The 14130-nt window shown below is 52.1% G+C and overlaps 1 protein-coding gene across 4 annotated transcripts in view; it reads left to right on the top strand.

The window, feature by feature from the left end:
* The window catches only part of PKIG (cAMP-dependent protein kinase inhibitor gamma), a 35144-nt gene extending 21659 nt beyond the window's left edge, over window positions 1-13485 (top strand). For 3 of the 4 annotated variants that reach the window (XM_071446865.1, XM_071446862.1, XM_071446861.1), the window contains exons 2-4: window positions 329-396; window positions 10582-10757; window positions 12564-13485. In XM_071446865.1, coding sequence (XP_071302966.1) covers window positions 10607-10757; window positions 12564-12643 — 231 coding nt within the window. In that variant the 5' untranslated portion in view covers window positions 329-396; window positions 10582-10606 and the 3' untranslated portion in view covers window positions 12644-13485. The remainder of the gene's footprint in view (window positions 1-328; window positions 397-10581; window positions 10758-12563) is intronic. The other variant, XM_071446863.1, reaches the window with a different exon arrangement.
* The last annotated feature ends 645 nt before the right edge of the window (window positions 13486-14130 follow it).

Here is a 14130-nt window from a genome sequence, read left to right as displayed (position 1 = left end):
AGCTGTGTCAGTGCTCCCAGCACCTGTGGGAGGGCAAGGAAAGCAGCAAAACCAAAGAGGATTTCTCTGTGCTGGACTTTCCATGTGCTTTGACACCACAGCCCGAGTCCATTAGCACAAACCCTCCTGAGGAGGCGCCATTGGAGCACAACATCCCTGAGCCCCTGGGCTGCTGTGTCCACCAAGCCAGGCTCCGTCTGAGCCTGCTGGGCAGAGCCCTGCCACCCCTCTGCTGCTCACACAGAGTGGGAAGAGCAGCTGAGCTTTGTGCTTCCCAAAACAAGCACAGAAAATGTTTTCTTACTTTTTTTTCCTTCTTCTTTCCCAGAAGCTGTTGTCCTGCTGTGCATGAAGCGTGTTTGAAGTCATGTCCAGAAGGAAAGTCCTCTAAATCAGGTAGGGACTCACACTATGGCTCATAAAGCTTTTATTCACAGGGAAATATTGCAAACAAATGGGTTTTTTCCTTCCTGTAGCATTGAGTCACTTGACCTCCCCTCTGTATTCTGAATTACAAGATGCTAGAAAGCTGCTAAGAGGAAAAAAATGCCAACAATTCTGCCATAATGACTTTCCTGCTGTATTATCCACGTGTCCTTGTACCAAGCCACGTTGCAGCTCTGACTCCAGGCAGCCCCAGTGCCAGTTGTGCTCCATGGCCTCTCCCTGCCAAAGGCTGCCCAGATGCTTTGCAGGGGAATGTTGTTTGGATGTGAGTTCTGTTCTGTTGTGGAGTCAGCCCAGCAAGTCCAGGGAACCCCCAAAGCTCAGCCTTTCACAGCTCCAGCAGAAATGGCAAACCCTCTCTGTGGTTTCACCGTGGGCTCCTGCGCTCAGAGCATCCCCTCTGTCCTCAGATCATGGCACTGCTTTCATTTGTCCTGTGCTTGGCCTTGCACAGAGCTCCCAGGGCTGTTTGGGGTGAGCTCTGCAGTGCAGGAGCTCAGGAGCTCCCTCCTCTTGCAGGTGTCTCAGTTCATCTCTTGCATCCAGCACCTTCCCCACGTGTGCTGCAGGCGCCCTGGGTCTGCCCAGGCTGCACATGAAATACTTGGCAATTGATTTTATTGGGAGCTTTCCCTTTCCTGAGGCTGGCAAGGATCACTGAGCATCCCCAGGGTAGTGCTACAGGCACATCTCCAGCACTACTTCAGCTCAGGTTTGGGTGTCACATCCCTGGGGACTCAGGCAGAAAGGTTTACCCTGCCTGCAGGAAGGATCAGGAGCTGCTGTCACCTGACACAGGTACAAGGAAACTGAAATCCAGCACAGAAGTCTTCAGCAAAGGAGGTGTGCAGGCCTGCAGAGCTGCTCCTGCCCAGACAGGGCTCCCAGCAGGGCAGCACAGCCAGAGGGGCTCCTGATTCCACTGGGTGACAGAAGCCATGGAGACACCTGGGGCCTCAGCCACCCCTCACTGCCAGCCTGCTCTGAACCCCAGCACTTCCCTTTTCTGGGGGAATAGCCCCAAAGACAGATCTCCCTCATCCCCCTTCCCCAGCCAGGGTGGGGGTCCCAGCAGTGGAGCAGACACACAGGGCAGCCAAGCCCAGGGAGCAGAGCTAAGCCTGGCTTTGCTAACCAGCTTCATTCTCTACTGACACTCTGAAGAGGTGCCCTGGTTATTTTTAGGCACCTGGGAGCTGCCAGGGCACCCCAGGAGGCTTCAGAGCCTTTCTCTCAGCCCCTTCCACTGCTCTGAGTCGGGAGGACTCTTTGGATGCTGGATGCAAACCCCTGTGGGATTGTGCAAGGCTCACTGAGGCAGAGCCAAGGCAGGTGGCTGAGTCTCAGCTCCAGGCACTCTGCTCTGAGCAGAGCTTCCCCAAGCAGCAGCAGCAGCCAAACCTGCCCAGTTACAGCCCTCACAACTCTCCCCAGACATGCCAGCCCTGCTTTCCCACAGCAGCAGAGCTCAGCTCCTCAGATCACAGAGAAGAGCTGGACTACATAGCTCTGTTTCATTTTAGGCAGAAAAATAAGGACTCATCCTTGCTCATCTCTGTCCTTGTAGAGAGGTCTCTCCCAGCCCAGAAACAGAGCTACACCACCAAAGGCTGCTGTGACTTTGCCTTCCTCTCACATGTGCTAGAAAACAGCCCCAGGTGCATCTCCTCAGCACTTGTTTGTCTCCTCCTTACCCAGGGAAGCCTGCAAGGTATTGGGGAGCTGCTGCTGGGGTCGAGCATCCCTGGGCCAGGGATTCAGGTGGGGTTTTAGAGGGTGATGCTCACTCAGAGGTTGGTGCCTCTGAGCTGTGGGACTGCTGGGGATTCTCCAGCCTTGGAGGTGGAATCCAACTGTTCCTGTTCTTCATGAACAGTCTGGAGGAAGGCAGGAACCCAAGCCTGAAGGGGATTCCCATTGCACAGGAGTTCAGCCCAGGGCCTGGGTGTGACAGGGTGATATCACAGGTGATATATATATATAAATATATATATATATACATATACATGGGACCTGCCTGCCACAGCAGCTGGGGGACTTCTGCAGCTGAAGGGCCACTGGTCTGTGGCTTGTCTGCTTTGTAGCGTCAGGCACGAGCAGATCTTCCACACAGCTGTTCATGCAAAAATGTGTTGGCACATAAAGGCAAATAAGAAAGAAATTGTGAGAAAATAAAAGTAATGGAGAAGGGACTCAAAGCCCCAGACTCCTCAGAGCTTTGAGAGGGTCCCTGCAGGGGACAGAGGGTCCTGTGGGTGCTCATGGCTGCTTTGGGTGAGGATTTGGCTCTCTTCTCTCTGCCATGCAAGAGCCACAGCTCTGTGTCCATCCAGTACAAGCCTGCCTTGGGGGGGTGAAAATGGGCAGGGAGAAAGGTGCCAGCCTCCCATGTCCTGAAGGCCTGCAGGGGCTCAGGGTGCTTTATCCCCACTGTCACCCGTCCCTCAGAGCCATGGGTGTCTTTTGGAGGGGGACAAACCAGAGTGCCCAGATTCATTAGCACCTGAGGCTGAGAGAGGGGAAAAACAAGCTCGACCTGGGAACAAAACAAAAATACAACTGCTGTCACGGCAACTGTCTCCAGATGCACAAAGAGACCAATTATTTCCATTAATCAACTTAGCTAGAAGCTGCAGAAGAGGCTTAAGCTGCATCAAGGCTCGGTAGTGAGGTGAGGGAGGAGCAGAGGGGCTCCACCAAACAGTGATTCTTCCCATGGTGGAGGATTTTTGGAATAGATTCTCAGCCCCTGTGCCTTGGGGGGATGGACAGAGGGATGCTGCCTGCTGCAGGCATGGGGATGGCCAGAGCTGGGCACTGGGCTGCCTTCCTGGTGGGTGAGTGGATGGATGGATGGATGGATGGATGGATGGATGGATGGATGGATGGATGGATGATGGATGGATGGATGATGGATGGATGGATGGATGGATGGATGGATGGATGGATGGACAGACAGGCAGCTGTCTCCCACCATCACCCACACATCCTGATGTTAACAGGAGGCCACAGGGGCTGAGCATTGCCCTCCTGCCTCCCTGAAGCTCCCCCTCTCCCCGGGGATCAGAGCAGAGCACACAGGGACTCGCCCTGCCCCGTGCCCAGGCTCAGCTGGGAGTTTGCAATCTGGCTGCACCATTTCTTACAGCAGTGGGAAGCCAGGCAGTGGCTGTGAGGACGTGGGACAGCAGGAGGTGCCTTGGGACAGTGAGGGCTCTGCAGGGGGGGCTGTGCTGAAGGCCAGGAGGGAGGGGAAGGAGTTTGGGGAGCTTGGCAGAGCTAAATACAAAGTTTGTGAAGTCACAGAGGAGTCAGTCTAAGCCTAATCTTAAACACGGGGCTTAGCAATTGGTTATCAGTTCTACAGGCATGAAATGATCTTTATACTGTAAAACCAGGCCAAATGAAAAGAAGGGATCTATTTGTGGACACTGAACCTCAGCTGTATCTGCTCTCCTCCTGAAGGAATTAAAATTTTCCAGCAAGTCCTAGAGAATGCTGGAAGCTCTGTTCCTGCAAAGCCATTGCAGGGGCTGGAGCAGCTGTGATGTCTGTCCTGGCTGAATTTATCATATTTAGTGTAAGAGCCTGAGGGTGCACAGTTATTACAAGGAATCCCACAGAAAAACATTCCATAAATACAGATGTGCTGGACCCAGCTTGATGTCTCTTCATCCCTGAAGCCTTGTAAGGCTTTCCTGGGCTATTCCTGCCTGGGCAGAAGCTGCTCAGCACAGGAGATGGACATGCCCTGGTAGGAGATCAGGCTGCTGCCTTGCTCCTGTTTTCTCACCAAACCAGGAAAGGCAGAGCTCAGCAGTTTGGAGCACACCAGTTCTGGCCAGTGAGAGCCATCACCACCACTGCACTGTGGAGAGCACAGGGCCAACAGGAAAGCAGGGCAGCTCTGTGTCTGCTGCAGACCCTGTCCCCAGCCTTACACAGCTTGTTGCAGCCAGACTGGGCTCCCAACAGGACCATCTTCATCCTCAGCTGCATTTCAGCTCAGTTTCTGGCCATGGATCTGAGCTCTGGTGCATGGGGATCATGAGACGTAAAACACAGTCACAAAATACCCCAAAATACCCCAATAACCCCAAAATACCCCAATAACCCCATTACAGAGCCCTTCCTCTCTGATGCACACCCCCTCATGCCTGTTCCCAGACAAGACCCAGTGGAAAATTTGCTGAAATTCCAGCTGGATCTTGTCAGACAGTTGGTGGAAACCCCCTGACCTCAAGTGCTGCCTTCAGCCCTACGGGATATTTTTTTCTCCTCGCTGGATGTGACTCTCCCAGCAGGAAACCTCAGAGCAAACCCCCAGGGAGCACAGAAATCCCGGTGCTTCCTTCTTTGTGCTCTACCAGGCCCCCCCTTCAGTAAACCATCCTGCACTGTAAATATTTTAAAAGCCCAGCAGGGCTGTGGAGTGTTTTGCTGTTGTTATGGATCCGGCCCCAGCAGGAGAGGTCTAAGAATAGTCCCTGCACCCTGGAATGAAAGGGCAAGGGGCACTGCACCATGGGCAGAGCTGCAAGGAGACTGCACCACTTCATGCCTTGCTGGTGGGATGAGATGCTTGAGCAGAAAAAGGGGTCAGATCCCTGTTCCCAAGCAGAACTTTGGAATTTCACCCCAGAAACTCGGCAAGGTTTTGTTCAGCTTCGGGGCTTTACGACTCCAGAAGTTTGGGGAGTGTTAAATCCACTGGGCACAGATTATAAAATCTGCCCCCACTTTCCCAGGTTTACTGCCCAGGAACCAGCAGGACTGGTGCCAGGCTAAATCCACTGGTGAAACCCACAAGCAGGAGGGAGAGCATGTCCTGGGCTGGGCTGTGGGATGTGGGAGCCTTCTCCAACCAAAACCTGCAGCTCTTGGTCCCAGCTGCCACTGAATGGACAGCATGAGGCCAAAGCTGGGCTGCAGCCCCTTGGAAAGGGCTCCTGAAGCTGGGAACTGCCTGCAGCAGGCACAGGGGGGGCTGAGGGCGTCCCTGTCCCTGCCTCAGGTGTCCCAGGGACAGCACAGCACGGAGGGCAGGGCTGTGCTGGCTGCCCCAAGGGACGAGGATGTGCCAGCAGGGGCCTGAGCTGTGCAGAGGTGCAGAGAACAAGGTGAGAAAGGTGAGAGGGGAAGAGCAGGAGGCACAAAGCAAGCAGGGGGAATTGGCTGAGTTCAGCCCAGCCTGCTGATAACCAGCACCCCAAAAATAGCCCTTCCTAGCAATAAGAAGTTTAACCTAGACAAGGGACAGATGCAGGGCCCTGTGAAGGGTTTCCTTGAAACTGGAGTCAGGGCTGGGTGTGACTGGGCATCCACCCAGTCCCAGGGATCAGCCCTGGACACTGCTGGGATGGCAGAGCTTGGGCAGAGCCCTGGGCTGAGGGTCCCCTGCCAGGTGTGCCCAGGTCACCTCTCTGCCACTCTGACCTCGTGTGCAGGAACTGTTTGCTGCATCTGTGCTGGGAAGGAGGCAAAGGGGACACAGGAATTAAATGCAGGCTTGTGGAACCCAATGGGACATGGAGCCAAAAGAAATGCCTCAGTTTGTTCTACCAAAAGGCAGAGGAAACATTTAACCCTTTAATTTCTCAGCACCCACCTTCTAAATGGGCAAAACTCAGCCCTGAAATGAGTAGGGCTGGCTTAGCTGCAGCCCCCAGGGCTGAGCCAGCTGCTCTGTCAGCTGCTGGGTGATCTCCCTGGAAAATGCCAGCAAGCCCAGGTGCAGTCCAACAGCAAAACCACTCAGGAAGCCAAGTCCCCACCAGCAAAGCCAAGACTATTACAGCTCAGAATTTTTAGTACTCACAAGATACCACAGAAAAATATTCCAAACCAAAGAGCTTGGCAGATGGAGACACAGGAGCAGAGGCAGCTCTGGGGACATTCCTGGTGTCAGTGGCAGCTTGTGAGGGGCTTCTTCACTTGTGGCCAGCTGCCCCAGGACAGGCAGCACCACGTCCCCATGGCAGAGGGACACTGCCTCCCTCCAAGCTGCAAACTTTTGAGGATGTGCAAGAGGCAGCAGATCCCAGCTTCCCTGCCCCATCCCTGCGGGCTGGCACACTGTGCTGAGGGCACAGGGGCTGTTTCTGCTACCACCAGCAGCAGAGAGGGAAGGGAGGGCAGGAAAGGCCCCTCTGGGGACAAGCTGAATCAGCTCTGTGAAGAGCCCTGGGGACATTTGCACGCTGTATGTGTGTGCCATGGGATTGTTCCTGCAGTTTCAGGCCTATCTTCTGTCCGTGGGAGAATGAGAAACCAAAGGTGGGCAGCCAGCAGGTGATGCAGCTCCCTTTGCACGCCCTGCCAGCCTGAGTGACTGCCCACAGTGACACTGGACTGTGTAGGCAAGAGGCAAGGTAGCTCCTTTGCAGCTCCTGCAAGATGTTAAAAGCAGTCACTGAGTGAAAACCCACAGAACTGTGGGTTCTGTGCCTGGAAGTACAGAAATGCTCTTTGAAAAGTCAGGTTTTCCTATCACAGTCGAGGCAACTGCTCCCATCACCCTCTGAGCCCAACAGCTTCCCGGAGGAGGAGGCTGGGATCTCTCTGCAAGGGCTTTGAGAGCCACCCACCTTGAAAATCCCGGAGGAATCGCTCAAATATGAAAGTTTCACTGTTAAATCTGCCTGTCTCCAGCTCTGTGCACAGAGAGCCGAAGGCAGGAGCCCTCCCAGGCACGGAAATAAATAAATCCCATGCGCCATCTCCCGGCCACCGGCTCGGGAGCCAGCGCTGCACACTTGCTGCTCTCTGCTTTTATTCAGGATCCCATCCCTTTCCCGTGTGAGGGGATACAATTATTGACAATTGTATAAATACAATTATGGCACAGCACTGCCACTACCATTGGCAGCTACATCAAGGGGAAAAGCTGCATCCCTGGGGCTGCTCCTGCTCCCCAGCTTGGAGGAACCTGCTGGTCCTGCCCCCGGGCCCAGGGCAGCAGGACTCTGGAGCACAGCAGCTCTGGAATGGCCTCAGTGCTCGGAGATGCACCTGGGCTTGTCTGGCTCGCTCCTAGGGAAGCCTCTTCAGGGACCTGTGAGAGCTTGCCTGGGAATGATGGATGCTTGTCCTGTCCTGTGTGGTGGTGTTTGCAGGGGTCCCAGGATGAGGGAAGAGATGAGAATGTTGACTCCACGTTTCCGAAGGCTTGATTTATTATTTTATGATATATATTATATTAAAACTATACTAAAAGAATAGAAGAAAGGATTTCATCAGAAGGCTAGCTAAGAATGGAAAAAGAATGATAACAAAGGCTTGTGACTGACCAAGACAGTCCAGACAGCTGGACTGTGATTGGCCATTAATTAGAAACAACCACATGAGCCCAATCACAGATCCACCTGTTGCATTCCACAGCAGCAGATAATCATTGCTTACATTTTGTTCCTGAGGCCTCTCAGCTTCTCAGGAGAAAAAATCCTAAGGAAAGGATTTTTCATAAAACATGTCTGTGACAGTCCTGGGGAAAGGCACTTTGCTCACTGAGCTCACCCAGAGTAAGTGCCTTGTCCCAGGGATGGAAGGAGAGAAGATGAGGAAAAACATCTGGGGCATCTCTTCCCAGGGCAAAGGATGCAGCTTTTCCCAGGGCTCATCTAACAGGAGCTAGATGGATGCCAAGTCTGTACAGGAGGCAGGTGGTGACAAGAATAGCTTTGGGAAGCTTTGGGGAAACAGGATCTCCTGCAAGATCTGGGTGGGCCAAGCCCCACATCCCACCAGTGAGCTGGAGCAGCACTGCCTGAGCTGGCATCTACTCTAGGAGAGGAGTCCCTGGGGCTGCCAAAACTTGCTGGGTTTCTGTGGGTTTTTGGTTCCTGCACCCTACTCAGCTCAGGAACAGAGAGAATCTGACCTCTTTCATCCCAGTTATTGCATCTTCATCTGCATCTCCTTTCTACTGCCTTAACATTAAAGTGAGGAGCGTGACTCCTGTTCAGGCTCGTGCCTGAATCTGCCAACAGATTTCCCTGGCAGGGAAATCAATATCAAGCAGGATTTGTAAAGGAAGCTGAGCAAACTCCTCTGTGGGTCATTAACTCCAAGGCACAAAGGCAGTGAATGTGCATTAAATGTGCATGAATTTGTTTTCACTGCACACGAGCGTTTCTAATGGGGGCCTGCTCCAAGCACTGCCAGCAATCAGCGGGGCTGGAGGCACATTTCACAGTGATCAGAGGCACAGATAAGACAGCAATTAATTTCTTGATTCCACACAGTAAAACAAAGTTCCAGACAGGGTGCACAGGAACTGAGAGCTCCAGGTTTCCTGTGCAGAGGCAGTGTGTGCCAGCTCTGTGCCCTGCAGCCAGGATGCCCACAACACCATCCTGCACTCTGTGTGCTGTGCAAGTGCTGGCAAGGGGAGCCAGCAGCCAAAATGAAAACCCAGCAACTTAAGGATTCCTCAGCTGCACTCAGAGCTGGCTCACAGCAGAGCTGGCATGTGACAAGTGGCTGCTCCAGGCCTTTCTTCGTGCTGTGCACTTGGCACTGGCACAAGTCTGCAGTGAAGGGATCCAAATGTCTCACAGAAGGGCTGATTTTCACATGGTAAAGTGTTTATCTCACAGCAGCCCAGCCCAATGCTTCTTCAGTGACACCCAGCAGCCAGAGGAGGCCAGTACTGCTCCAAGCTCTGTATAAAATACCACCTAACACCTATAAAATATTCCCTGCTCCCCCAGCTTTCCAGTGGGTATCCATCATTTCCCATTACAAATTCAGGTTGGATCACCACCCCATCCCCCAAGCAGTGAGCCAAATCTGGCCTGGGCTCAAGGCTCCCATGGCATTTTGAGGAGGAAGCAGGGCTTTCTCTGTAATGCTTTTCCTGTAGGGAAAAGCTGCTGCAAGCGACCTTGTGTGCCCAAAGGAGAAGGCTGGAAACTCCCAGGAGAGACAAACACCGTGTCTGCCTTTGCAGGAAGAAGGCAGAATAAGGCAGGCATCTGGGATGGGGCTCTCCTGCCTGTCAGAACCCAGGACATCCCTCTGGCTGCTCTGGAGGACTCGAGACCCTGCCAGGGGCTCAGAGACCTTGGTACGGAGTCAAAACCACCTGTGCCTTTGATTTTAGCCCATGGAAAAAGTTACCAACTTTGTGTGAGGATTTACAAGCCACAAGGGTTTGAGCAGAATGATAGTTAATTTGTCACAGGGTGAAAAAGTAGAATTTTGGGAATTTAGAATGGGCATTCAAGAAGCAAGATGGAGGAATCTGGGCATGTGTAGGGGGATAGACGATAAGAAAATAAAGATAGTGTAGAAAACAATCTTACCCCTAAGGAGTTGCAGCTGGGCCAATTATCAAAGATCAGGAACAGACCTGACTTTAACAGGCCACAGCTGTGACCAATGAGACGAAGAGAGCTATAAAAGAGTGGGGTGGCTGGGTGAGAAGGGAACTGGAGTCAGTGGCTGCTTTGTGAAGGAGAAAGAGTCAGTGCTCTGAGGAGCTGCCCATGAAAAACACCAAGAAAGTTTGGAACTTTTCTGAAAAGGAGACAATAGCATGGAACCCCTGCAATAAGATGACAACAGGTGTGTCCTGTCCTTCTTCTTGTCCTCCATCTTCTGCTGTGATGGTAACACTTTTGGATTGGTTTAGAATAGAGACAGACTGTCTAACATAGGTAATAGGTATTGGAAAATTATTGTAAATAGAGTACATGTAGTTCTTAGTATAAAAAGCTAACACCACCCCAAGGGTGGTCAGTGTGCCACAAACCAACCTGCCAGACAGATCTCAGCAGGTCAGAGAAAGAATATTAGAGATAAGAGAAAATAAACAACCTTGAAAAGCAGAACTGAGGAATCTTGACTTCTTCTTCAGTTTGGGGCTAAGAAAAAAGAGACTTTCTAATATCTCAAGAGATATTTCAACCACAAAAAACCCAAGACCTGCCCTCACCTGGCACAGTGGGTCACCCAGCATGGTGGGTTTCCCCACACATTGCCCCACTTGAGGGAGGTGATGTCTGATATTGCAGTCCCTGCTGTCAGAGGAACTGGAGCACAGTTACAGGCGCTGCTCTCTCAGGCTGTGACCTAAACCTGGAGGGAGCCATGCCCAGCATCCTGGGCCTCACAGCTGTGCTTCCTCCACAGCATTTTGCAAGTGAATAGAGATGCAATGGAGGTAGAGTCCAGCACCTACACTGACTTCATCTCCTGCGACCGGGCTGGCCGGAGGAACGCTGTCCATGACATCGAGAGAGAGGCCACCACCATCAGCATGCGCCAGCTGAGCCAGGACATGGGGGAGCTGGCTGTGCAGGGAGCAGGTGAGCTCACACACACATACACACACACACACACACCTGGGGGCCCAGCAGGGCAGCTGAGCACATGCACACACACACACCTGGGGGCCCAGCAGGGCAGCTGAGCACACACACACACACACACCTGGGGGCCCAGCAGGGCAGCTGAGCACATGCACACACACACACCTGGGGGCCCAGCAGGGCAGCTGAGCACATACACACACACACACACACCTGGGGGTCCAGCAGGGCAGCTGAGCACATACACACACACCTGGGGGCCCAGCAGGGCAGCTGAGCACATACACACACACCTGGGGGCCCAGCAGGGCAGCTGAGCACATACACACACACCTGGGGGCCCAGCAGGGCAGCTGAGCACATACACACACACACACCTGGGGGCCCAGCAGGGCAGCTGAGCACATACACACACACACACCTGGGGGCCCAGCAGGGCAGCTGAGCACATGCACACACACCTGGGGGTCCAGCAGGGCAGCTGAGCACATGCACACACACACACACCTGGGGGCCCAGCAGCTCCTGGCACAGGCTGGGAGGGCAGGCATGAAATGGCAGCGCAAATGAGCAGTGCTGTCTCCAGGAGCATCACACTGATGCTCAAAATGAGCATCTCATTCCTCACTGCCTCAGTCAGTGCCTTCATACTCAGGTGGTGGGAGACTCTTCAGTGAACAGATTGGTCCCTGGTTCCTGGCACTGCATGCTCCAGCCCAGGCCCTTTGCTCACTGGTGCTTAAACAAAGCATTCACTGGCCAAGACCCTTGCCACAGCAAGTTACACATCAGTTACACCTTAGGCTTTATAAAAATAATGTATGGGCAAGTTGTGGTTTGTTTTTTCTATTTTGGTTGGTTGTAAAAAAAAAATCAACCTTTAAATAGTTCTGGGATGGGGCTTTCCTGCCTGTCAGAACCCAGGACATTATATATATATAATTAATATAGTATATATATGTATAATAGAAATGTATATAATAGATGTACAATAGAAATATATATAATATCTATTATATCTAATATATATATATTAGATAAATAATAACAGAAATTACTTTCACACCAACAGTCATGTCCAAATCCCCCCCCTTCAGCCCAAATGTGGCAGAGGCATCACCCTGCTCAGCGTCTGCTGCCAGCAGGCTGTGAGGAGCTTCAATCCTCTGTCCAAAGCTGCCACTCTCATTTCACTAATAAGCAACACAACACAGACTATCATTACAGGAGGGAAACTCAGTTTTCCCCCTTACTTGCTTAATTCTCTAGCCTATAAAAACACTTTAAGTACATTAATTACCCCACTGTACTTCTTTCAGCATGACCATACCAGCATGTGTCCATCCACCCATCCATAGTAAGCACAAATTGGAGCTGCTTTACCAGAGCAGCTCAGGGTCTGCTAGGCTGTCAGGACAGTTTTGGAGCACTTGAAATTTGGGTGAGTGCACATCCCTACCTTGAGGCTCCCTCTCAGCATTGCCAGGCGTGTTGAGAAGTGTTTGTACTCCAGGAATGTGGAGGGAGAGCCCAAATCTCTTAATCATAGAATCATAGAAAATGGTTTGGTTTGGAAGGGACCATGGGCAGGGGCACCTTCCACTAGACCTCCCAGTCTAATCCAGCTTGGCCTTGAACACTCTCATGGATGGGTCGAGTATCTGGTCACAGGAGGGGAGTGATAGATCTTGAGGTAAAAATCTTTTGTCTCTCAGGATGAAATCAGCTACAGCAATCACTGATGGCTTCAAGTGTCTTCAGCAGGGTGTAACTGTGCTTTCTTCCCACTCCTCCCTTCTGCAGAAAGCCGAAGAGATGCCAGTTCTTCTGACAACGACCCTGGAGCAAGACCAAAGGGGCAGGAAAGCAGCCCCTCCCCATGAGAGCAAAAAGGGTGTGGGATGGGCAGGAGGAGGGCCTTGCTGTGAACATTAAACAAGGATTTGTTGAATCTGTGGACAAAAGCCAACCTGGAACAGCAAGTTGTCTGTCAAATGTCTCTGCTGGAACCGTGCTTGTGTAGAGAGAGACAAGACACCTGCAAGGACTGGCACCTCCAAAAGACTTCTGCCCCCATCCCGAGTGGTTTAGAGCAACACTGCCATGGTTGTAGTGGTATGAGCCATTCTCAAGATGCCTTAGCTGTAATTTTCTCTTAGGGGAAAAACAGTTTCAGTAATAATAGACACACCAGATTTTCCTGTCCAAGGTACCTTCCTCCTTTGCAGATTTAGACTATTATTTATTCTGTTTCCATAGGTTAGAAATTTAGATTATTGGTTTTCCTAAGCCTCACCCTCATCTTCATCTTAGACCTGGCCTCTGGATTGTCCACATGGCCCCTCATCAGGCTGGGCAGTGGGGAAAGGACCCAGCCTGTCCTGCTGCCCTCATGTCAACACCACTCACATGTGCTGCTGCTGCTTAGCATCAGGAAAGGACCAAAGCACAGCTCTGTGGGGATCAGCCCCACCTGGAGACCCAGCAGCACCAGCCACAGGCATCTTTTTCTTCAGGTTTGAACACTTCAAGATTATTAAGGGGCGGGGAGAAACATTTTGCTGGTTTGACTGTTGAAATTCAGGCTTATCTTTGCAAGCTGATAGCTGAGATGATCTCTGGTAGGATCTCACACCCTTCTGTCTTTAAGGAGACATGTTTTGTGTTAAAGATGGTTTGATAAAACTACATAAGCTGTTGGAATAAATGACACAGCCTTCAAGCACTGAAGGTGTTTTTTTCTGCCTGGATGTTTCTTCTTCCTTTGTTTTTCCTTCAGCTGTGAGGTGGTTTCATAGGGAGACACAGAGCTGTGCAAGAAGAATCCCATGGATTTGGGTCTGTGAAACCCCAGGGGGTTGCAGCACACAGTGTAGCTGGGCACAGATTATAAAAGTCTGCCCCCATTTCCCAGGTTGACTGCCCAGGAAGCAGCAGGATTGGTGCCAGTGGGAAGAGGTGTTTCCCTCTGCAGCACAGAACTACAGGAGCATTGCTGGTGTTTCACTGATCCCAGTGGAGCAGCCTGGGACTGGCCACCAGCACAGGGACAGGGCACAGCTGACCTGGGAAACTCCACTGGTGACAAATCATCTCCCTGCCAGCCTGCAGAAGAACTGAGTATTACGAGTCTGAGATTTATCAGCCTAAACAAGGCCATAAATCAGCAGAGAAGTGGCTGCCAGGCAGAGGGAGAATTGTCTGTGAGAAGTGATGGCCATGGGGGGAGCCCAGAGGGCCCCACAGCTCCAGCCCCCACAGGAAATGAGGATTTGGCAGCCAGGCAGGGGCCCTGGCTGCTGCTTTGGCAAAGGGCTCCTGGGCTGGCTGGGTGTCACTGCAGAGCCAGGGATGGTGGCCAAGAGCTGCT

Source organism: Agelaius tricolor, unplaced genomic scaffold (assembly GCF_023055355.1).
Source record: "Agelaius tricolor isolate 1412-34295 unplaced genomic scaffold, bAgeTri1.0.p SCAF_23, whole genome shotgun sequence".
In the NCBI taxonomy this organism is placed as follows: Eukaryota; Metazoa; Chordata; class Aves; order Passeriformes; family Icteridae; genus Agelaius; species Agelaius tricolor.
The sequence above is the reverse complement of the archived record's forward strand: the minus strand, read 5'-3'. Positions and strand labels throughout refer to the sequence as shown.